Source organism: Mustelus asterias, chromosome 2 (assembly GCF_964213995.1).
Source record: "Mustelus asterias chromosome 2, sMusAst1.hap1.1, whole genome shotgun sequence".
NCBI lineage: Eukaryota > Metazoa > Chordata > Chondrichthyes > Carcharhiniformes > Triakidae > Mustelus > Mustelus asterias.
Window position 1 is genome coordinate 54,861,613 of NC_135802.1, and position 21,662 is coordinate 54,883,274.

The following is a 21,662-nucleotide window of genomic DNA, read 5'->3' on the forward strand; positions in this document are numbered from 1 at the left end:
ATATTGTTATTTACCCATGTCAGAAATTACTTTCCAAATTTAAGAGTAAACTTTCTTGCATTGTATATCATGAATGAGTGTGAAGGAAATTGTGCGTTTGAGAATCTCTGAACTCTCATGGAGCATGGCAATAACTCCCAACAAAATATCTTTAAAGAGGCTGTTAGTAAATTCAACTGGCGTTATAGCCAGGCAGAGCCATTAGGGCTAAGTTGACCACGATTTGTTTGAATGGGAGACCAGGAATGTTGGGGTGCTATTTTTGTCTGAATACTCTCTAGGTCAGGGTTCTCACTCCTGATTGCTACTTGGAATAACTGGTGTGAATTACACGTCTGTGATACGGAGTGGGGAGAGGGTAAATCACAACAAAACCTAATTCTGCCCTTACTGTGTTTCTGCATGTGAAAGTCAGTAGCAGCACCTTCAGCCTACCTGATGTGTCACTAGCAGTTTCCCATGCAGTATCATGTACATTAGTGCACACAGTTGTGTCCTTTGTGTGTCCCTTAAGACATTGAAAGAGCAATATCATGGCACAATTGACCCAAATGAACTTATGCAATGCCAGGATCCTAAATTTGACAATGCATCTGCAGGCATAATTGTCATTACTTAGTCCTGAAACAAGATGGCCTATTTAAAGGGCTGGTCAGCAAGTTGCAGCTGACGTGCTTTTGACTTTCTTGTGCTCATGCAAATTTTGTGGGAGTACTGCGATGAACTGTGGGAGCAGTTTGCAGTTTTTAGCTGACCACAGAATGACAGGAAATAATAGTAACATGAGGGCTGATGTTGCAGTACCACTTGCTGTGCAACATTTGCAGGCCATGAAGAGGGGGAGGCAGAGAAGACAAACTCTTGAGTTCTTCCCTATAAAAGACACTACCCACAAAGGGTTTTCCAAGACCACCACCACTATGGCAATCACTGGGAGTAATACCTGAGAAAACTATGATTCACAAAGGAGGTCATCATGGAGGTCCCACCAAATTGACACCTCAGAAAGGGAGAAGGTAGCCCCCTTGGAAGGTAGTCCACTAATGGTCACCAATACCCTTGCATTCAATTACATTGGATCCTTCCAGGTGGGAACAGGCAACATCAATAACATATTGTAGTTCACTGTGCATGGAAGCACCAAGGAAGTCACAGAGGCATCATCCTTCCCTCCCTGAGGAGGGAACACCAGGATGAAAGATTATGTGGATTGTCAGGGTAATGTGCTACACTTGGCTTTGTGGGTTCCCCACAACTGAAAGTGCTATCACTCTCAATGCAGTTGATGTGTGCCCACAGCAAGGAGGTAATCTTGGTAGTACCCAAGATGCTTTTATCCTGTGCCAATCTGCAAACTGATACCTTCAGGATTCACTGCTGGTTGGCTATTCTCAACCCTTACCTCCGCTACACACAGTTAATAACCCTTTTTCACCATCCCAATATGAAATGTCAGATGGTCTTCAATGAGACCCATGAAGCACACCATCACTCTCCTCAAGCTATGATTTAGCTGGTTAAATCACTCGGGGAGATCTTTGCTGTACGCTCCAAGGAGGATCCATGCCTTACAAGTCTGAGAACCCAACCGCTATCTTCTGGAATTGAAGGCAAGTCAAAGATCACATTCAAGAACAGAGAATGCTGTAAAAATTCAGCAGGTCTGGTAGTATCTGTAGGGAGAGAAAACAGAATTAATATTTTGAGTCCATTTGGCTCTTCATTAGGACTCAAGAAAGGGAGAAATATGTTAGATATTAAACTGTAGCTGTAAGAGATTGCAACAAGATGCAGCAACTTTAAGAACAAAAAACATACAGCCTAGTGTGGGGGGGAGGGGAGGAATATTTTTAAAAAGGGGATTTAAAATGGAAAAGAAAGGTCATAGTCTAAAATGATTGAACTCAATGTTGAGTCCTGAAGACTGCAAAGTGCCTAATTAGAAGATGAGATGCTGCTCCTCCAGTTTGTGATGGTTTTACTAGAACACTGCAGTAGACCAATGACAGACTTGTGGACATGAGAGTTAAAATGGCAAGCAACAAGAAGGATTGGGTCATTCTTGCAGACTGAGCAAAGGTATTCCGCAAAGTGGTCACCCAGCCAGTGTTTAGTCTCTCTAATGTAGAGGAGCAGTGAATAAAATAGATCAAATTGAAAGAACTGCAAGTTGAAAAGTTGCTAAACCTGAAAGGAGTGTTTGGGGCTTTGAATGGTGAGGAGATAAAGGGGCAGATGTTGCATGTTTTGCAATTGCAAGGGAAGGTGCCATGATGGAGGAATGGACCAGGGTGTCACGGAGGGAGAGATACCTGTAGAATGCTGACAGGGGGTGAGGGAAAGAAGTGTTCCAGCTTCACGCTGGAATTGGCAGAAATGATGGAGGATGATCCTTGGAGTGTGGAAGCTGGTGGGGTGAAAAGTGAGGACATGGACCCTATCGTGCCTCTGGGAGGGAGGGAAAGGGGTGAGGGCAGAGGTGTGGGAAAATAGGTCGAACCCAATGAGTGCTCTACCAACCACAAGTGGGGGGAAACCTTGGTTAAGGAAAAAAAAAAGACATGTCAGAAGCACCATTTCAAAAGGTGGCATAATCAGAACATATACGATAGAGGCGGGGGAAACAGGGCGAATGGGATGGAGTCTTCATAGGAAGCAGGGTGTGAGGAGCTGTAGTTGAGGTAACTGGGAGTCAGGTTTGTAATGAATATTGGTAGTCAATTGGCGAATGATAAGGTGTGGAGGTTCCTTTAACAGAAGTGAAGGCATGTGAAGACACAGAGGTCAAGGAAGGGAAGTGTTGGAAATAAACCAGGTGAAATTGAGGGGTGGAAATTGAAAGCAAAATCAATAAATCTGGACCTGGAAAAATTTATCGATATTTGTCCACGTGTCCATTCTTGGCCTGCTGCAATGTTTCAGTGAAATCCAATTCCAAAAACCCCAAAGCACCTCATCTTGCAATTAGGCATGTTAGAGTCCACACAGGGATCAGCATTGAGTTAACAACCTTTCTCCTCCATCTTAAACCCCCTTTTAAAAATATCCCATACATTTATTGTTTCAATGCAATAACCCTCACCCTCCCTTCCACCCCCTCCCACACCACATCTGTCTTTTGTTCTTAAAGTTGCTGCATCTAAAGTTGCAATCACTCCCAGCTACAATTTAATATCTAATGCATTTCTCCCTCTTTAGTTCTGATGAAGAACCAAATGGACTCAAAGCATTAACTTAGTTTTCTCTCCCAACTGATACTGCCAGACTTGCTGAGTTTTTCCAGCATTTTGTTCTTGTTTCAGATTCCAGCATCCATAGTATTTTGCTTATTATAGAAGATCACATACATCAACTGAAACTGGATGGAGCAAGAGGGAGCACATTGTAAGACTTCACTTCTGTTAAAGGAACCTCCACACCTTATCATTCGCCAACAATAATTCAATACCACGATCACAAAGTCCTCTTGGCTAACATTCAGGAAAGGCCAAAAGCAAAAATCTTCACTTAACAACTTTGTCTAGCAGCTCAACACTGATACAAAGAAAGGTCGTAGCTAAATCACCCTTGTTTCCCTGTCATGTGATGTGTCCTTGCTTGGCCTAGGGCTCCTACATAGTGCTAACCCAGTGGCTGGTAGGAAAGTACACATGGCCCTGGAGGACAGTCTTGAGGGTCCAGAGTTGATATACCATCCCAGCATGGGCAGTAACAATTTTGGTTGGATAGCTGGTTAAAAGGAAATGAGGCTGGTTGAGTGGCAGTGGTGGGCGAATCTTGATACAGGGCTTCCAAGTTTGTGCTCCACAGTGCCTCTGCCATTTCCACATGATTGCATCTCAGCAATCCTCATAGCCTGCTGGAACACAAATTCTGGACCGCTGAGAGTCTATGTCCCATTGAGCGCTGAGACCTGTACCCACAACCTTCTGTGCCTGGATGACAGGAGCTAGGAATCTTATGAGCTTCATCTGACACATTGAAACATCAGTATGTCTCTGCCTGTGCTACAGAAGAGAATCTTTTGTGTAGGTCTGGCATGGCTGCCATAAAAGAAATCAGAGCGAAATGTATACTAAATTTCAGTAGCTTAGCTGACAAATTTCTTGTTACAAAATTTACATTGGGAAACTGCTCACCATTTCCACCATGGCAGTGAGATGACCTATGCCACATTGGAACTGGACTCCTCCATGTTTATAGCAGGTGACTGGATGCTGCCTGAGAGGCCTGTCAATGTATAAGAATCTTAGAACGGATCTCCAACAGTGTTCAATATTTCTGATGAGGTCCTCCTCTGAGTACTATGCAACAGAACCCACCAATAACCTTGCTCTTCAGGAAGTTCGCATACAAGCTGTCCTATCATCTAGCTTAAATAAAAGCAAATTACTGCGAATGCTGGAATCTGAAACCAGAAGAGAGAATGCTGGAAAATCTCAGCAGGTCTGGCAGCATCTGTAACGAGAGAAAAGAGCTAATGTTTCGAGTCCAGATGACCCTTTGTCAAAGCTAAAAGACATGGAAAGTGGGAGATATTTATACTGTAGGGTTAGGGAATAAAAGATGAGTGATAGCCACAAAAACAAAGGGAAAGGCGAAGAGGTGCTAATGGCAGTCTATAGAGAGAATAGAAGGTGTGAATGGCCAAACAGTAGTGAAGCTGAAATCAGAGGGTAAGCTGTGACAGATGAAGATGTGGGGGAGGGGGAGAAGGCCAGTGTTTTCTCTATCTTGACTTGATGAATGATGGGGGTGTGGTGCATTGAGAACTGAGGGGTTGGGGAGTGTGGTATGGTGGGTGTGAGATGTGATATGCAGATGCATTCATTCATCTCAACCACTCGGGCGAGGTCATTAAAATTATTTTGGCAGTGCTGCCCCATATCCTGGGCACAACATTCTGAGAATTAATCACCCTTGCCAGCTGCATCCGTTCCCTACTGAGGGATGGGGATGCTTTCTGCACATCCAGTGAAAACATAACCTTTTCCCTAGCTTCCGCATGCCTAACCAGTGCATCCAGGGCATATCACTGAAGTGAGAGCCTGATCGCTGGAATGATGTGACATCCTCCTTGCCCCTCAGTGTGTCAATATGATAATTCATCAATCTGCAGTGCATTTCTGCAACTTCCCTTTAATAGCACCTTTAAAAAACGGAAGGCTGCTTTAAACAAGTGGCTTTTCCAGAACATTGCCCCTGCCCCGGAGTGCACAGAGGCCTTTGGCAGTGCTGTGGAGACCAGTTCAACAGGAGAGCTGCTCAGGGATATGCTATAATCATGTAGATGAGGTGGATACAAAAATTTGACATGCTGTCCATCTCATTTCAAAGAAATGAAGCACGTCATGAATCACCCCCCTACTCCCAAAAGTCAAGGCAAATGAGCTTCTGAGCCTACTGTCTAAAATAATGACTCCTTGTGTGAGGTAATAGAGCACTATGTTTGCCTGTGGAATTGCGTTTTCACTGTAAGCCATTTTCCACCAAGGGAGGACTGGTATTGGGTAAAAAGTGAAATACATAAAGATTTGAAATCAAAGTCCACAAATGAGGATAAATACAATATTGAAAAATGTAGGGTGGAAAATGCATAGCCGATTATGTGCCTAAAAAAATTATCATTTTTTTGAATATCAAATGTACTGCGAAGCCTGACTTCAGGCAGAAGTGGAAAGCTTATTATTGCAATACAGAATCAAAACTTTGAACTTTTTCTAATACACTCCCTTGTATAAGATAAAATCAAATATTGGGCTGCAATCATGGTCAACTTTCTTTCTAGCTATCTTGAGATGCAATTAGGTACCCTTGAAGTGATATAAATCATTCTAAGTTTCACTTTTTCACAATAAGAGTTTTCTGACAATTGTTTATTCAAGGAAAGAAATGTCTTTATAAGTTGACTGCCGTAATATTTTGTACATTTCATAGAAACCCTACAGTGCAGAAAGAGGCCATCTGGCCCATTGAGTCTGCACCGACCACAATCCCACCCAGGCCCTAACTCCATATCCCTACATATTTACCCACTAATCCCTCTAACCTATGCATCTCAGGACGCTAAGGGGCAATTTTAGCATGGCCAATCAACCTATCTCGCACATCTTTGGACAGTGGGAGGAAACCGGAGCACCTGGAGGAAACCCACGCAGACACGAGGAGAATGTGCAAACTCCACACAGACAGTGACCCAAGCCGGGAATCGAACCCAGGTCCCTGGAGCTGTGAAGCAGCAGTGCTAACCACTGCTACCGTGCCGCCCAAATTTCAAATAACATGCAATTGAGCAAGAATAAAATGGATTGAGAGTGTTACATTTTCAAGTAAATATGACTGCTCTTCAGAAGGTCGAAAACTTGTCTTTCTCTCCAGAGATGTGTCAGAGCTGAGTATTTTCCAGCACTTTTTCATTTCAGATTTCCTGCACCTGCAGTATTCTGTTTTTAATAAAACAGATCAAGCAGCGTTAAATGCATATTAGATTTCCATAGCTTATCTGGCAAATTTCTTGACACAAAATTTACATTGGTACATTTTGACCAGTTGTCCACAGATGAAAAAGAAATGCAAAGTCAACTGTTGTAGGCCAAATTCCTGGTTTTGTGGTCACAGCACCAGTTTCTAGTGTTTTGTGTGCCGTTGAGCTCTGGAGCAGTGCAACTGGTTTGGTGTGTTTTCCAAGTGTACTCCCAATCTATTAATATAACCAACATTGTTCTAATGTTTAAGAGAGAATGAGATTGTTCAATATTTTCAGCAAGGCCCTATTCTTGGAAAATATCGCTCAGGTTCTGCCAGGTGCGATGCCAAACAAAAAGTGCGACACAAACTGGCAGTATAGTTTTCTGCTTTGATAGAAGATAGAACAACAAGGAAATTGTTAACTCCCCAAACATCATTGTGTATTCCTCTTTGCACTTTATTAGATTTGAATAAAGCTACACATTTACATTAACATTAGAATATGGAGTCTCAAAAGAGACCATTATGGTACAACTGGTTAGTACCAAAATGCAGAAAATGCCATTCCAACACAGGGTAGTCATAAAGCTATTTTCCTTGTCACGTATCTATCTAATTTCCCTTTAAATTTGCCAACACTGTCTTGTCCTTTCCATATATTTTTCAGTCTCTGTTATTGAAGTTTCAATCTGTGACCAATGCCTGGTTATAGATCCTGTCAACTAATGTTTTGGCTTGAACTTATCAAGGCTTCTTAAAATCATAAATAAGTACCCAAAAATATATCCAAGCAACTAAAAATGCCTAAATTCTACTTAAATTAGTGATTTTTTTTAGGGGCACTGTAAAGTTGTGTTCTCAAAATAGTACATTAATTCAAATTAGGCATTGGCACAACAAAGTCTACTTGAGTATTGTTGAAAAAAGACACATCAAAGTTTTTCATCTTAGACTCATCAATACAATCACAAGAATACCGAACGTAAAAGGAATAGCAATTTATACTTCGAGAAGAGAGTGCTGATTGGTTGGCAAGTTGGCAGCCTGTCTGCTTTGAATTTAAACAAAGCTTGGCAGTTAACAGTCAAGTCATGCATACTCCACGGCAATGCCCCTACCAGTCAGCACAATCTTCAAATGAAGTATAAATTGTTGTTGCTTTTTGATTTGGTATTCTTGCGAATCTCCTGACAAAAAGCTTTGACGTCTCTTTTTTTCAATGATACTCAAAGTCCGCTACAAGCAACTGTTGCTTCACTTTTATAAAAGCTTTGTAAACTAAGAAGTTGAATTTTGCCAATGGAAAGTTGTAGCTTCATTTAATCTATTTTTTAAATAAGTCATTAAAATGGTTTTTATTTCTGTGCACGACTACAGACCAACGTTGGACTTTCAACAGATAGAACGAGAAACTGGATTATGCAGCAGAAGCTGTCAACTGCAGAGGCTGGAAATGATGCATCAGTTTCTAGCAAGCAGTGGTATGCTCAGTCAATGAATGGCACTGAAACTGATGACGGTGGAGCCACATCTGGAGAAAATATTAACCTAGAGAGCATCAGACAGAATATGCAGCTGATTATTTCCAAACTCAGAATGATGGCTAACAAAGTTGCTACCAGGTATAAAGGAGTCCCTTTGACCATGCTTGCTTCCCTCTATCACTCACTTTCCTTTTCCAGGCTGGCAGATGGCCAGATTATCCATCTGGCCATGTACTGGGCAGAAATGCAATGATAAAATGCATGTGAAATTCAACCATTAAATTTGGCAGAGCCTCTGCATTCCTGTGATTTCTGGATCCCCTCCACCCTCATCACACACCCAGTTCCCTCCCTGTAAAAATCAAGGCCAAATAATCAAAAATCAAACACTTAGATTGTATTTGCCTTGGAAAATTTTGTATTTACTTGATGCATTTCTCTTGATCTGAACAGTGACCAATGGACACATTTTATTTTAAAAGTTCAGTTTTTGTTTGGGTATATTGAAGATCATATTGAAAGATACAATTTTTAAAAGATTGAGAGCTTTATCTTGGTTAGCTGGTAAATACCTATTTTCTTTAGTTGAATAGAGCTAGACTAATGTATTTAATTAATATTTGTAACTGTTTGAGAATTTCCAGACACTTTTTAATGACATCGTGGACATTTCTGTCTTTGAGTGACTGGTCTGAAGAGGGAATTTTGTGCTCTGTTCGCAAGGACTATTCTATGCTGCAAGGAAAGAAAACAAAATTTAAAAGATTAAAATATTAACGTGGTTTGCTGTTATGTGTTAATTTTACATATTTTATAATTTTATTTGGCTGAAATAAATCTTTCATTCATAGCAGGATGCAGCACGGCACTGAAACCACAGATGATGAGGATTTGATCTGGCTACAGAATAACATTCAGGATGTTGTATTGCAGTTACAGCATCTGCAAACCCCTGTACCAGAGGTGAGGTAAAATTATACTAAAGATACAGTTTTGTTTTGTTTTCAATTTTGTGATCCAACAGTTATCTTTCTACTGCTGGGTTTGAAAATGTATGCAACAAAATGGAGCTTTTTCACATTCTATAAAATATGAGGAATAGCTTAACTGTAGAAGTATATCTCAGTCCGTTGTTTTCTTATTTAACCCTGCTTGGATAAATTAAGATTTGACTGTTGACTTTTGGGTGACAAAAGATAATAAATAAATCATTTTGACACATTGGCAGGTGTGCACCCTGAATGTCCTTGGGCACACCTTCCTTATTTCCTTAACGAAGACACCACTTGGAGTCTAACTGCTTCCCCACTGGAAATGGACAAAATCAATTTGCCACTAATTCAAAATACCATAAATTTATCATTATTGAGTTTTTTTAAAAAACTACAGCAAGTTACTTAGTGCTTTGTTAGTCGCAGATAAATCAATATTTCTGCAAGTCTTTAAATTGTACCTTCTAAATTCAGAGCCACAGCAATGCGGTTGACTCTCAACCGCTCTCTAAAATGGCCTTGCAAGCCACTCAGTTTGCTCACCATCACCTTCTCAAGGGCAACTAGGGATGGGCAATAAATTCTGGCCAGCAGCGACACCCATTTCCCATGAATGACTTAAAAAAACAAATTAGGATGTAATTAATGCTTCATTTTCGGAGTCAAAAATTGCAGTCAGTGTATCAAGAAACCACTTGTTTGAAATAGTAGCTCTAACCTTCTGTTGGTAATGGCTTCAGGTACTGTTCCCACAACATAAATTCTCCATGTAAATAGCACAAACTATTTTCCATTTCCATGGCTTACAATATGTTAAACACACTGATTATTTAGGAATTGGCATTCTTATTAAAATGTTATAGGCAGAAAGAGGGATGAGGCCCTGAGTTCCGGGAGCTAGGAGAGCAATGGAAAGAAAAGACTTCTGTATTGCTCCCAGTAATTATTTGTGCAAGATTAGAAATAAAAAGATACATCCGATGAATATGTGGCATGAGAGATTGGTGCAGAGCAGGCCCAGGGACTTATTCCTTTTCAGAGTTTTATGTTCTGATGGATTTGCCCTGCCTTTTTGTTGGCAGAGTAAGAAGTCTCACAACACCAGGTTAAAGTCCAACAAGTTTATTTGGTAGCACAAGCTTTCAGAGCGCTGCTCCTTCATCAGGTGAGTGGGAGTTCTGTTCACAAACGGCATATAAAGACACACACTCAATTTACAAAATAATGGTTGGAATGCGAGTCTTTACAGGTAATTAAGTCTTAAAGGTACAGACAATGTGAGTGGAGATAGCATTAAGCACAGGTTAAAGAGATGTGTATTGTCTCCAGCCAGGACAGTTGGTGAAATTTTGCAAGCCCAGGCAAGTCGTGGGGGTTACAGATAGTGTAACATGAACCCAAGATCCTGTTGAGGGCGTCCTCATGTGTGCGGAACTTGGCTATCAGTTTCTGCTCAGCGATTCTGCGTTGTCATGAAGGCCGCCTTGGAGAATGCTTACCCGAAGATCAGAGGCTGAATGCCCATGACTGCTGAAGTGTTTCCCTAACAGGAAGAGAACACTCCTGCCTGGTGATTGTCGAGCGGTGTTCATTCATCCGTTGTCGTAGCGTCTGCATGGTCTCCCCAGTGTACCATACCTCGGGACATCCTTTCCTGCAGCGTATCAGGTAGACAAAGTTGGCCGAGTTGCAAGAGTATGTACCGTGTACCTGGTGGATGATGTTCTCACGTGAGATGATGGCATCCGTGTCGATGATCCGGCACATCTTGCAGAGGTTGCTGTGGCAAGGTTGTGTGGTGTCGTGGTCACTGTTCTCCAGGCTGGGTAGTTTGCTGCGGACAATGGTCTGTTTGAGGTTGTGCGGTTGTTTGCAGGCAAGAGTTGGGGTTTAGGAATGGCCTTGGCGAGATGTTCGCCTTCATCGATGACATATTGAAGGCTCCGGAGAAGATGTCGCAGCTTCTCCGCTCCGGGGAAGTACTGGACGACGAAGGGTACTCTGTCCACCGTATCCCGTGTTTGTCTTCTGAGGAGATCGGTGTGGTTTTTCGCTGTGGCACGTCGGAACTGTCGATTGAGTCGAGTGCCATATCCTGTTCTTATGACAGCATCTTTCAGCGTCTGGAGGTGTCTATTGCGATCCTCCTCATCTGAGCAGATCCTGTGTATACGGAGGGCTTGTCCGTAGGCCTTGTCCCGTCCTCAACCGGGATCTTGGGTTCATGTCACACTATCTGTAACCCCCACGACTTTCCTGGGCTTGCAAAATCTCAATAACTGTCCTGGCTGGAGACAATACACATATCTTTAACCTGTGCTTAACTCTCTCTCCACTCACGTTGTCTGTACCTTTAAGACTTGATTACCTGTAAAGATTCGCATTCCAACCATTATTTTGTAAATGGAGTTTGTGTTTTTATATGCCCTGTTTGTGAACAGAAATCCCACTCACCTGATGAAGGGGCAGCGCTCTGAAAGCTTGTGGCTTGTGCTACCAAATAAACCTGTAGGACTTTAACCTGGTGTTGTGAGACTTCTTATTGTGCTTACCCCAGTCCAATGCCGGCATCTCCACATTTTGTTGGCAGGACATACCTTGGCAAATTGCCACATTGTCAGGTTGATGCCAATGTTGTAACTACTGGAGCAACTTTGCTAGGGGAGCAGCTAATCGTGGAGCACAAATCTTCCAAGTACTATTGCTTGAATGCTGCCAGGGCCTCTAGCCTTTGCAGAATCCAGTACTTTCAGCTGTTTCTTGATGTCACTTGGAACAAATCAAATTGGCTAAAGACTGAAGTCTGTAATGTTGGGAACCTAAGGAGGAGGTCAAGATGAATCATCCACTCGGTACTTCTGGTTGAAAATGGCTGCAAAATGCTTCAGCCTTGTCTTTTGACCTGATGGGATTGGGGGGGGGGGGGGAATATTTGTGGAGCTTCCTCTCCCAGTTAGTTGTTTAATTCTCTACCACAATTCATGGCTGGATGTGGCAGGACCACTGCTTGTGAGATTGCTTCGCTCTGTTTGGCATGTGAGCGGTCCTGTGTTGTAACTTCACCACGTTGACATCCCACGTTTAGCATGCCTGGTGCTGCTCCTGGCATGCACTCTTTATTAATGAAGGTTGATTCCCCTGCTTGAAGGTAATGGTAGAGTGGAGGATATGCCAGGCCATGAGATTACATACTACAATTCTGCTGCTGATGGCTCATAGTGCCTCATGGGTGCCCAGTTTTGAGTTGCTAGATCTGTTCAAAATCTATTTAGAACAGTGGTAGTGCAAGTATCATCAATGTGAAGATGGGATTTGGCATCCACAAGAGCCTATGGTGACTACTCTTACCGATGCTGTCATGGACAGATGTATCTATGACGATGAGGCCAAGTAACATTTTCCCTCTTGGTTCTCTCACCACCTGCTGCAGACCCAATAAAGCAGTGATGTCCTTTAAGGCTCAGTCAGTAGTGATGCTATATAGTCACTCTTGGTGAAGGACATTAATGGACCAGTGCCCTTGTGTTCAGCACAATTCAGTGCTTCCTCCGTGTGATATTTAACACGGAGGAGTACTGATTCATCAGCTGTGAGGGGGATACTAAATGATCATCAGCAGCAGGTTTCCTTGTCCATGTTTGACCCAATGCCTTGTGACTTCATGGGCCAAGAGTTGATGTTGAGGACTCCCAGGGTAACTCTCTCCTGACCATGTACCACTGTGCTGCCACCTCTGGTGGTGGTGAGGTAGTGTCTGGGAAATTGACTGTAAGGTATGATTCCGTGAGTATGACTGTCAGATTGTTCATTGCTTGACTAGTCTGCAGGACAGCCCTCCCACTTTTAGTACAAGCCCCCAGATGTTAGGAGGATTTTGCAGGATCGACAAGGCTGAATATGTAGTTGTCGTGCCGGGAAGTCCATTCAGTTTCATTCCTTTTCGACCTGTACAACTTGTGAGGCCATTTAAAGTGGTGTGGAAGTCACTTGTAGGCCAGACCAGGTAAGAATGGCCGATTTTCTTCCCTAAAGGACGTTAGTGAACCAGATGGGTTTTTATGACAATCAACAATGGTTTCATGGCCATCATTAGACTAACTTATTTTTAAATTCCAGATTCATTAATTGAATTTTAATTCCACCACGTACTGTGTTGGGATTTAAGCCCGGATCACTGGCTCGAGCCTTTGGGTTACTAGTCCAGAGACATCATCAGTATTCCATTACCACCTCATACTTAAAAAGTACTTAGATTACCACACTTCAAATGTATAGCTATGAGACTAGGGAGCAAGACATGGGAAGTGGGATTAAGCATGATTGCTGGCTGTTGACCTGCACTATCACCTTGGGCCAAATGGCTGTATACTTCTATGATTCTATGATATTTCTCTCAAATGGAGCTGTGAGAAAAATGCAGTTGAAGACAAATGCCAACGAAAGACTAATGTTTATTGTCTTCCAAATGTAAAATCTTTAACATTGAAAATCTTTCACGTTAGTACCTATTATTACAGCGAGTGTTCAATGTGTGATTCGCCAACAGAACATCATAATTCCCTCTAGTGGATCGACTGGCACTCTCACTGAGCGACTTTTGAAGCAAAATGCAGACCTGACTGGCTTTGTCAGCAGACTCACAGAAGAAAAGAATGACCTTCACAACAGTCTACTGAAATTACAGGAAGAGGTTCGAAAATATCGTCAACGGAGTTCAAGTAGCGATCAGGTTGGTGTTATAAATAGAAAAACTAATCGAAATAAAAGAAAAACTGAAGTCCAATGGTGCTGTTTAGCAGCTATTACACTTGATACATTAAAAACAGCAGCAAATATAGTAATTTTATGTGAATTACTCGGAACTTGATTCGCAAATTCCCCACCATGGAGAGAGGATTTTATATTTATATACGTAAAACAAAACAGTATGATTGAGTTTGCTCTAAATTCTATACTTAATTTTTTTTTTTAAGTGTAAAGTCTTAGGAAAGAAGCTTTCAGCCTGGAAGTATATTAAAAGTTGAGAAAGCAATTGTATGAAAATCTGGAATGCTGATTTTTTTTTTTTAAATCAGGAAATGTACTTTAGGAGCTTTAGTATTTCCAGTTGTAATTCTGATGGCAACTGTTAAAATTAATGGGTCGCTGTTAACTCCAAGACTTGAAGAAAATACAATTTCTAAACATTTAATTTCCATTAGTTTGTTGGCATTCAGTTTTAATATAGTTGGTGACTTCTAAAGTATTAGAATCAATATTAGATTTTTTTTCCTGGAAACTGGAAAGGAGAAAGATCGCAAGGTAGGGACGTGGGATTGCCTGTACTGTTTTTGTCCTGTGTCAAGATTAAATCTTATCGCTTTAGTGGCCTTAAAAAGCTTGAGAAAAGTTTTGATATAGCCTTAGAGTTTGATCACTTGCATTTAATAAAACGATAAATGATGCCTATGGGAAAAGGCTGTACAACATCCAACATTTGCAGCACAGAAAAATATAATTTGCTTATGGATTAGTGATAGGTCTCCTTCAATTCAGAATTGACAGAAAATTATTATGGAATAGATCCCCGGGGAATTTTTGACCGGTTTACTTCAAGCTAAATTGGATACATTCGACATGGCATGGGACCCATATCTTAAAGTTTTAGTCTTCACACTGTCTAACCTATTCCTACAAGGTTTTCCATAAGTATTGTAGCTCTATCGCCATTATCCAATGAGCGAAGGTATGCACCATTGATCCAATTATGGCTCTATTCTGTTATCTGGATGTCCCCCTATATTCTGATATATCCTTTCATTATTTGTATAATGTGAGGTGCTGAATTTAATGAATAATCCAGACCAACTGTTGGTATTGTTTTGGCTGTTCCTACATGTATTTGTTGAAAAATTGTCATGTTGTTCTGTACCAGTCTCTGGGGGTTTGTTACGTTGTTTGTAAAAAAATGAAAAATCTTTAATAAAAATATATTTAAATAAGGATGGGATAACCTCCACTTGTGCGTTTTCCCTCCTTCCATCAAATGGAAGGAGGGAAAATGATACCCAGTCCCTCCACTCGCTGTGCAAGGCCTGCCTCAATGGCAACCGCAGCCCGCCACTGCCTGAAGGGCTCATATGTTGCCCTCTGTTCAGGCAGCAATGTTACACAAAGGACGTAATAGAAAACTACTTTGAGGGACACTGGTGAATTGTACAGCAGCTCAAACAGCAAAGTTAGTCAGGTATGTACCAGCTGTGAAGACTGACCAATTGCATAATTGATGTTACACTTTGCATTGTAGTGAGGTTTCTATGGCAAGCTCTGTGTGAACTAATAAAATTTGTAAATATTTCCAAATTCATGTGACTTGGCAAGTAAATAGCTCTGTTCTGCCTTTCAGCTAGATATATACAGCTGTTTGTTTGTCACTGGTGGCAAGTCCGATTGAGAAACCATAAATCCTTTTAATGTGGAAGATGTCACTTTTCAAGATATTCTTCTATGATCTTAATTGTCTGTATGTTTTTATATATGTGTTCTTCCTTCCTTCAGTTATCAAGAAGGCATTTGGATAACCAGGACAGTGTTGATGCCCTAATAAAATCAGAGAGAATAATTTGGGCAAAAGAAAAATCTAATCTGCAGAAGGCACTAAAATTGGCAGAGGCAGAGCTATCTAAAATGAAGGCAGAAGCCAGAAGTGAGTCTTTGCACACAGACTTGCTTGGATCAGTTTCTGAAACTGTAGCTATAAAGGTACGTTAGTTGAAAGTGCACTATTTTGATCGCAGTTCTAGTTTATCATACTGTACCTAATTTGAGTATAACATGGCATAAGTAGATATACCTTGAGTTATTGTGGTTTTGTGTATATATAATAATTGTAGAGGGTCTCAATGAGAACCTGAAAAGGTTTAAATAATTGTTCCAAAGTCTATCATTTGTACATTGCCATGTAAAGATAGACTGTATCAGTGTGCAACTGGAAGGGATCATACAGAAATAAGATTTGATATCTTAACAGAAACAACTTTTTCTTCTTTCAGAGAATTTATGGGAAGTATCTGCGGGCAGAGAGTTTCCGAAAAGCTCTCATTTATCAGAAGAAGTACCTGTTACTCCTACTTGGTGGATTTCAAGAATGCGAGCAAGCAACACTCTCATTTATAGCCAGAATGGGGGGTCACTCATCTTGCACCAATTTAGAGATTATTACCCATCGTTCCAGAGGTTTTACCAGATTCCGCTCTGTGGTTAGGGTCTCCATAGCAATCTCAAGGTAAACAGTTGAACTTTGCAAAGGGTGTTTGTGGAATCTAATTAGGTTAGTAGAGAAATTATGTTTCTGCCCAGACTTACAACTAGATATGTAATTGTTTGATTGGCATCAGTGGTGCTGGTTTAATTATATTCTAACCGTATATGTTGTTTTGCTGTCGAGTATTCAGAAGTGAAACCTAAGAGAATTTTAGAATTAGAACACTGGGCCTGGATCTAAATCCACCCAAAACTGAAAAATGGAAAATCTCTTCTTCCTTATGTAATTGATTCTTATTTCAATATAGAATACTTTTTAAAGGTTTGAAACTTATAGGTGTTGATGTTCAGAGAGTTGGGTGCACTCATTCAAGGAATGCAGAAAGTTAGCATGCAAGTGTGTCAAGCAACTAGAAAGGCAAATTGAGTATTGACCTGGATTGTAAAGGGATTGGAGTACTAAAATAAAGAAACTTCGCTACGGTTGTACAGGGTTTTGGTGTGGCCACTTCCAGAATAATGTGTGCAGTTTTAGTCTCTACATTTATGAAAAAACATACTTGCATTGGAAATGGTACAGCAAACATTCACTAGATTAGTCCCTGTGATGAGAAGCTTATGTTCCCTGGAGTTTAGAAGAATGAGACACAATCTCATTGAAACCTACAAAATTCCAAGAGGGCTTGATATATATGCTGAGAGATTGTTTCTGCTGGTTGGGGAGTCGAAAACATGGGCAGAGTCTCAGGATATGGGGCAAATCATTTAGGACTGAGATGAAGAGAAATTACTTCACTCAAAGGGTTGTGAATCTTTGGACAATGCTCTTTCAGAGAATGATAGGCTGATGGCTTTCTGCACTGTAGGGATTCTATGGTACTATTCTATATAGGGGCAGAAAAGTTGAGTTAATGTCCAAGTTCAGCCATGGTCACATTGAGTAGTGAAGCAGGCTCAACCCACTGTATGATCTACTCCTATTTCTTGTGTTCTTGGAACAATTTTGACCAACATTGACTCCATTTATAAAGGACATGAGTGCAAGACACACAACTTCAATACAATTTAGGAGATGTTACATGAAAAACTGTTGTAAGATGTAAGAAATGAGCTCCAGTGAAGTTAGGGTTTTTGCTGTATCTCTCAATCCCCCTGTTTTGTTTTGCATCTGATATAAATAGGTAAGTTATTCATCAGCCATAGCTGAGGAACTGATACGAACAGCAAGAAACAATTTGTTTTGGTGATATAGGTGTCACTTTTATTTGTCACTGGGTATAGTTTCCATAAATGATGTTGAAATAAAACCACCTATAACCATCAAACTATACAATATTGAATGTAATTATTATCTCTGCATGCATGTCATTTGTCATATCCTTTCTGTCCTTGAATGGATCATATGCCAAATATACCATGCACCAGCACTGGAAACCTTTTCACTTTGATTGCTAAATTCACATAAAACATGCAGTTTGTTGGTACTTGTTTGAAAATGCTGCAATCTGTAACACTAAATTGTATACAAATGAGAACTGTTTGGTTCTGCTGTGTGCAAAAATCATGGAATCCCTACAGTGCGAAAGGAAGCCATCTGGCCCATCGAGTCTGCACTGACACTCTGACAGAGCATCTTGCCCAGACCCACCCCCCCAGCCCTATCCCCGTAACCACACGCATTTACCCCACTAATCCCCCTAACCTACACATCTTGGGACACAAAGGGACAATTTAGCATGGCCAACCACCTAACCTGCACATCTTTGGATTGTGGGAGGAAATCGGAACATCTAATAATGGGACTGGCTCTCCAATCATCTGAAGGTATCCCCCTGGTTGATTGACTTGTGTTTGGTAGGCTTGCTGTTGCAGGCTGTGGAGCGTTGGCAGCTTCACTTCGGAAGATGGGCACTGCTGAGGCAAGTCTGAGACCGTGAGGGTGGACAGCAAAGAAATAAACAAGATCTAGGCTGGCAAATCCACCAGAATGGTTGGAAATCTGTGCTGGATTGCATTTTACCAAGATTGAGTTATTTATTGCAGCCCTGTCAGTGGGCCATGGGAATCCTGGCTCTGGTAACTTGACAGACAGTCTTCATTGAGCTGGTGGTCTCTGCATTAGGGGGAGAGGGAGAGCTCCACTGGCAGCAAAAGGTTAGCACAGCTGAAAATTGCCACTATTTTAGGCTTTAACCAGTATAATTCCCAACCCATCCCGGGAACACCCACCAACCTCCAAGCCTGCCACCTCAAGTTCTAGAAAATTCAGCCCATTAATTCTGTCTCCACAGATGCTGCCAGATCTGAGTATTTTCAGCATTGTCTGTTCATTCAAACATAAATTTGGATATTAACTTTATAATTTGATTTATTTGACTTAATGTTAGGATCTCAGCTAATGTATTTGGACCGTGTCTTCACAATTCTAGTACTGATTTAATGTGTTAAACATCTTAAAGCCATATAACATTTTCATGTGATTATGAGTGAAGTTTGGTCAACTCTTGGCATTTTGTTTTTTATTTTCTCCTTTTCAGATTGAGGTTCTTGGTCCGAAGGTGGTTGCGAGTCACTGGGTCAAGTGGTTTGTCTGGTAACAGGAATGCTTATGGTCAGGTTTCAGGTAAGCTCACCAGCATCAAAGAAGCAATGGCATTAGCGCTGAAGTTAAACCTTCTGTGGAATGAAATCTCTATTTTTAATGTAATATAATCTCTCAATGTTGGTACTTTTTCAATTTTGTCAATTTGCAATTGTACAGAATGACCATAAATTGATCACAAAATAAATGCCTTTGGATTTCTGCTCCTGGTGCTGAACTCCATAACATTAAGAACAAAAATTGTGTTAAGGCAGTTTGTAAAGTACACACTGGAGTATTTAATTGGTATAATGCATTTGTTTAGTTTGTAAAATGTATTGTATTGAACTTGAAATGAGTCTGAAATTACTTTGATATTTGCCCCATAATTTCTCTTTCTCCGTCCATCAATAGCTCGCTCCCTTCTGTATGTAACATGCAGCTTTGATTGTAGGTTATGACAATCCATGCTAGAGACTTTGCCTTAACTTCTGTCATTTCTGATAATTGGTGGTCTTTAATCAGACAACAGCTGTACAGTAATAGTTTCTCCTCTGGCATAACAAAGCAAACAACCTGGTAAATTAATAAAATGATTGCAATGCTTTAAATAGGGGAACTCAATCGCAAACACATACATTTGTTTGTGAATCACATACAATGAAATTGGCTAACATTTGCTACTCATGCATTTACTTTTGTTTTATAACATCTAGCGAATGAACCAAGAGTGGATTCTCCTTTCCTACACTCTGGAAGCATGTCTTTGGAGTCGAGCCTGACGAGAGAATTATTTGGAGATCGTAGACACTGTACAAGTAGACAAAGATCGGGTCAAGAATCTCCCAGATCGGCCACAAATTCTCAATCCAGGTAACTTTATAACATAACATAGTTATTGTAGCATATGAAATATTGAAGTGTACAACCAACCAGTCATTACCATAATTTACTGAAACTTCAAGAATTAGCAATGTTTAAAAAAACAAATTATATTTAAGTTGCACCTTTTGTGCATCATTCAAATATCTCAAGGCAGCTCTTCCTCACCTTCTGTCTTACATAGCTATTTTAAAATGTAGTGACTGCTGTTGTATAAAAAAGCTTATTTTGAAGCTTTATTTACGGTCTTGTTATTTACGTTTTTGTTAGTTTATTCTTTCTTGGGGTGTGGGCATCAATGGCTAGGCCAGAATTTGTTGCCCATCCCTAATTGTCCTTTAGAAGATGGTAGTGAGCCACCTCCTTGAACCACTGCAGTCCATGTGATGTAGGTATATGCACAGTGTTGTTAGGAAGAGAGTTCCAGAATTTTGACCCAGCGACAGTGAAGGAACAGTGATATAGTTCCAAGTCAGGTTGGGGTATGATTTGGAAGGGAACATGCAGATGGTGGTGTTCCCATGTATCTGTTGTCTTTGTCCTTTCTAGGTAATGGAGATCATCGGTTTTCTATAAGGATCAGAGCTAGGTCCTCAGCTATTTGCAATCTATATCAATGATTTAAATGGAGAGTCAGAGAGTAACGTATCTAAGTTTGTTGATGCAAACTAGATGGAAAGGTATGCTGTGGGAGGACACAAGCTGCAAAGAGATACAGACAGGTTAAGAGTCATACAGGTGTGCAGCACGGAAACAGGCCCTTCGGCCCAACTCACCCATGTCGACCGGGTTTCCTAAACTGAACTAGTCCCATTTGCCTGCTTTTGGTCCATCCCCTCTAACCCCTTCCCATCCATTTATCTGCCCAAATGTCTTTTAAATGTTGTAATTGTACCCACCTCTACCACCTCCTCTGGTATCTTTCCAAACAGAAAGAACATGTACACACATTGCGCCTGTTTCAGCTAAACATTCGCTGGTTCGCTCCTCAAGGCAATGTCTTGACCAATCAGAGTCAAGTTGCCTGGTTTAAATTTTAAACAATGCTTGGTAGTTAACTGTAAGTCACCATTAACTGCTGCAATCTCCATAGCAATGCCTGTACCAATCATAGTCTATTTGCCAACCAATCAGCACTCTCTTCTCAAACAGGATACATTATTTTGTTTCCCCTGACATTGGTATTATCGTGTGAATGTTCCTGAATGAGTGTAAGACAAAAGCTTTGACAAAAAATGTTTCTTATTCAGCAAATACATTGTTCTTCGCCAAGAGTTTGGCAGGTGGATGTGTTTAACAATTGTCCAGGAGTAACATGATTTTACAGTTTTCTTCATGTCCAGCTACCTCTGATATAAAGTGGTTGTGTAACCAATAGAAAACACATCACCGAATACTCATCTCTTATTGGCCTAGTAGTAGTATAGTGTGGCACGGTGGTTAGCACTGCTGCCTCAAAGTGCCAGGGTCCCGGGTTCAATTCCGGCCTTGTGTGACTGTGTGGAGAGAGTGGGCAACAATTTGATAGATGATGCATAACGTGGAAGAACATGAAGTAATTCACTTTGGTTGTAAGAATAAGAAAGCAAGATTTTTTTTAAATGACATGAAACATGTAAATGTTGAAATGTTCTTGAGGAGGGTCAAATGGACTCAAAATGTTGGTTCTGTTTCTCTCTCCAAATATGCTTCCAGACCTGCTGAGCTTATTTTCTGTTTTTATTATTATAAACGGTGACATTCAAAGAGATTTGAGGGCGCTCATACAAGGAACGCAGAAAGTTAGCATGCAGGTTCAGTAAGCAATTAGCAAGGCAAATGGCATTTCGGCCTTTATTGTAAGGGGATTGGCATATGAGAATACAGAAGACTTGCTACCATTATACATTGAGAGACCACATATGGGATACTGTGTACAGTTTTGGAATCTATATTGAAGAAAGGATATACTTGCATTGGAAACAGCACAGTGAGGCTTCACTAAATTGGTCCCTGGGATAAGGAAGGTTGTCC

General features: G+C 40.8%; 1 protein-coding gene across 5 annotated transcripts in view; it reads left to right on the forward strand.

Annotated features, from left to right (window-relative positions):
- Positions 1-21,662, forward strand: part of akap9 (A kinase (PRKA) anchor protein 9) — a 200,873-nt gene that overhangs the window by 172,978 nt on the left and 6,233 nt on the right. For all 5 annotated transcript variants that reach the window (XM_078235519.1, XM_078235549.1, XM_078235528.1 and 2 more), the window contains 7 exons: positions 7,846-8,090; positions 8,804-8,915; positions 13,491-13,673; positions 15,482-15,685; positions 15,976-16,208; positions 18,724-18,809; positions 19,484-19,640. In XM_078235519.1, the coding sequence (XP_078091645.1) occupies positions 7,846-8,090; positions 8,804-8,915; positions 13,491-13,673; positions 15,482-15,685; positions 15,976-16,208; positions 18,724-18,809; positions 19,484-19,640 (1,220 nt within the window). The remainder of the gene's footprint in view (positions 1-7,845; positions 8,091-8,803; positions 8,916-13,490; positions 13,674-15,481; positions 15,686-15,975; positions 16,209-18,723; positions 18,810-19,483; positions 19,641-21,662) is intronic.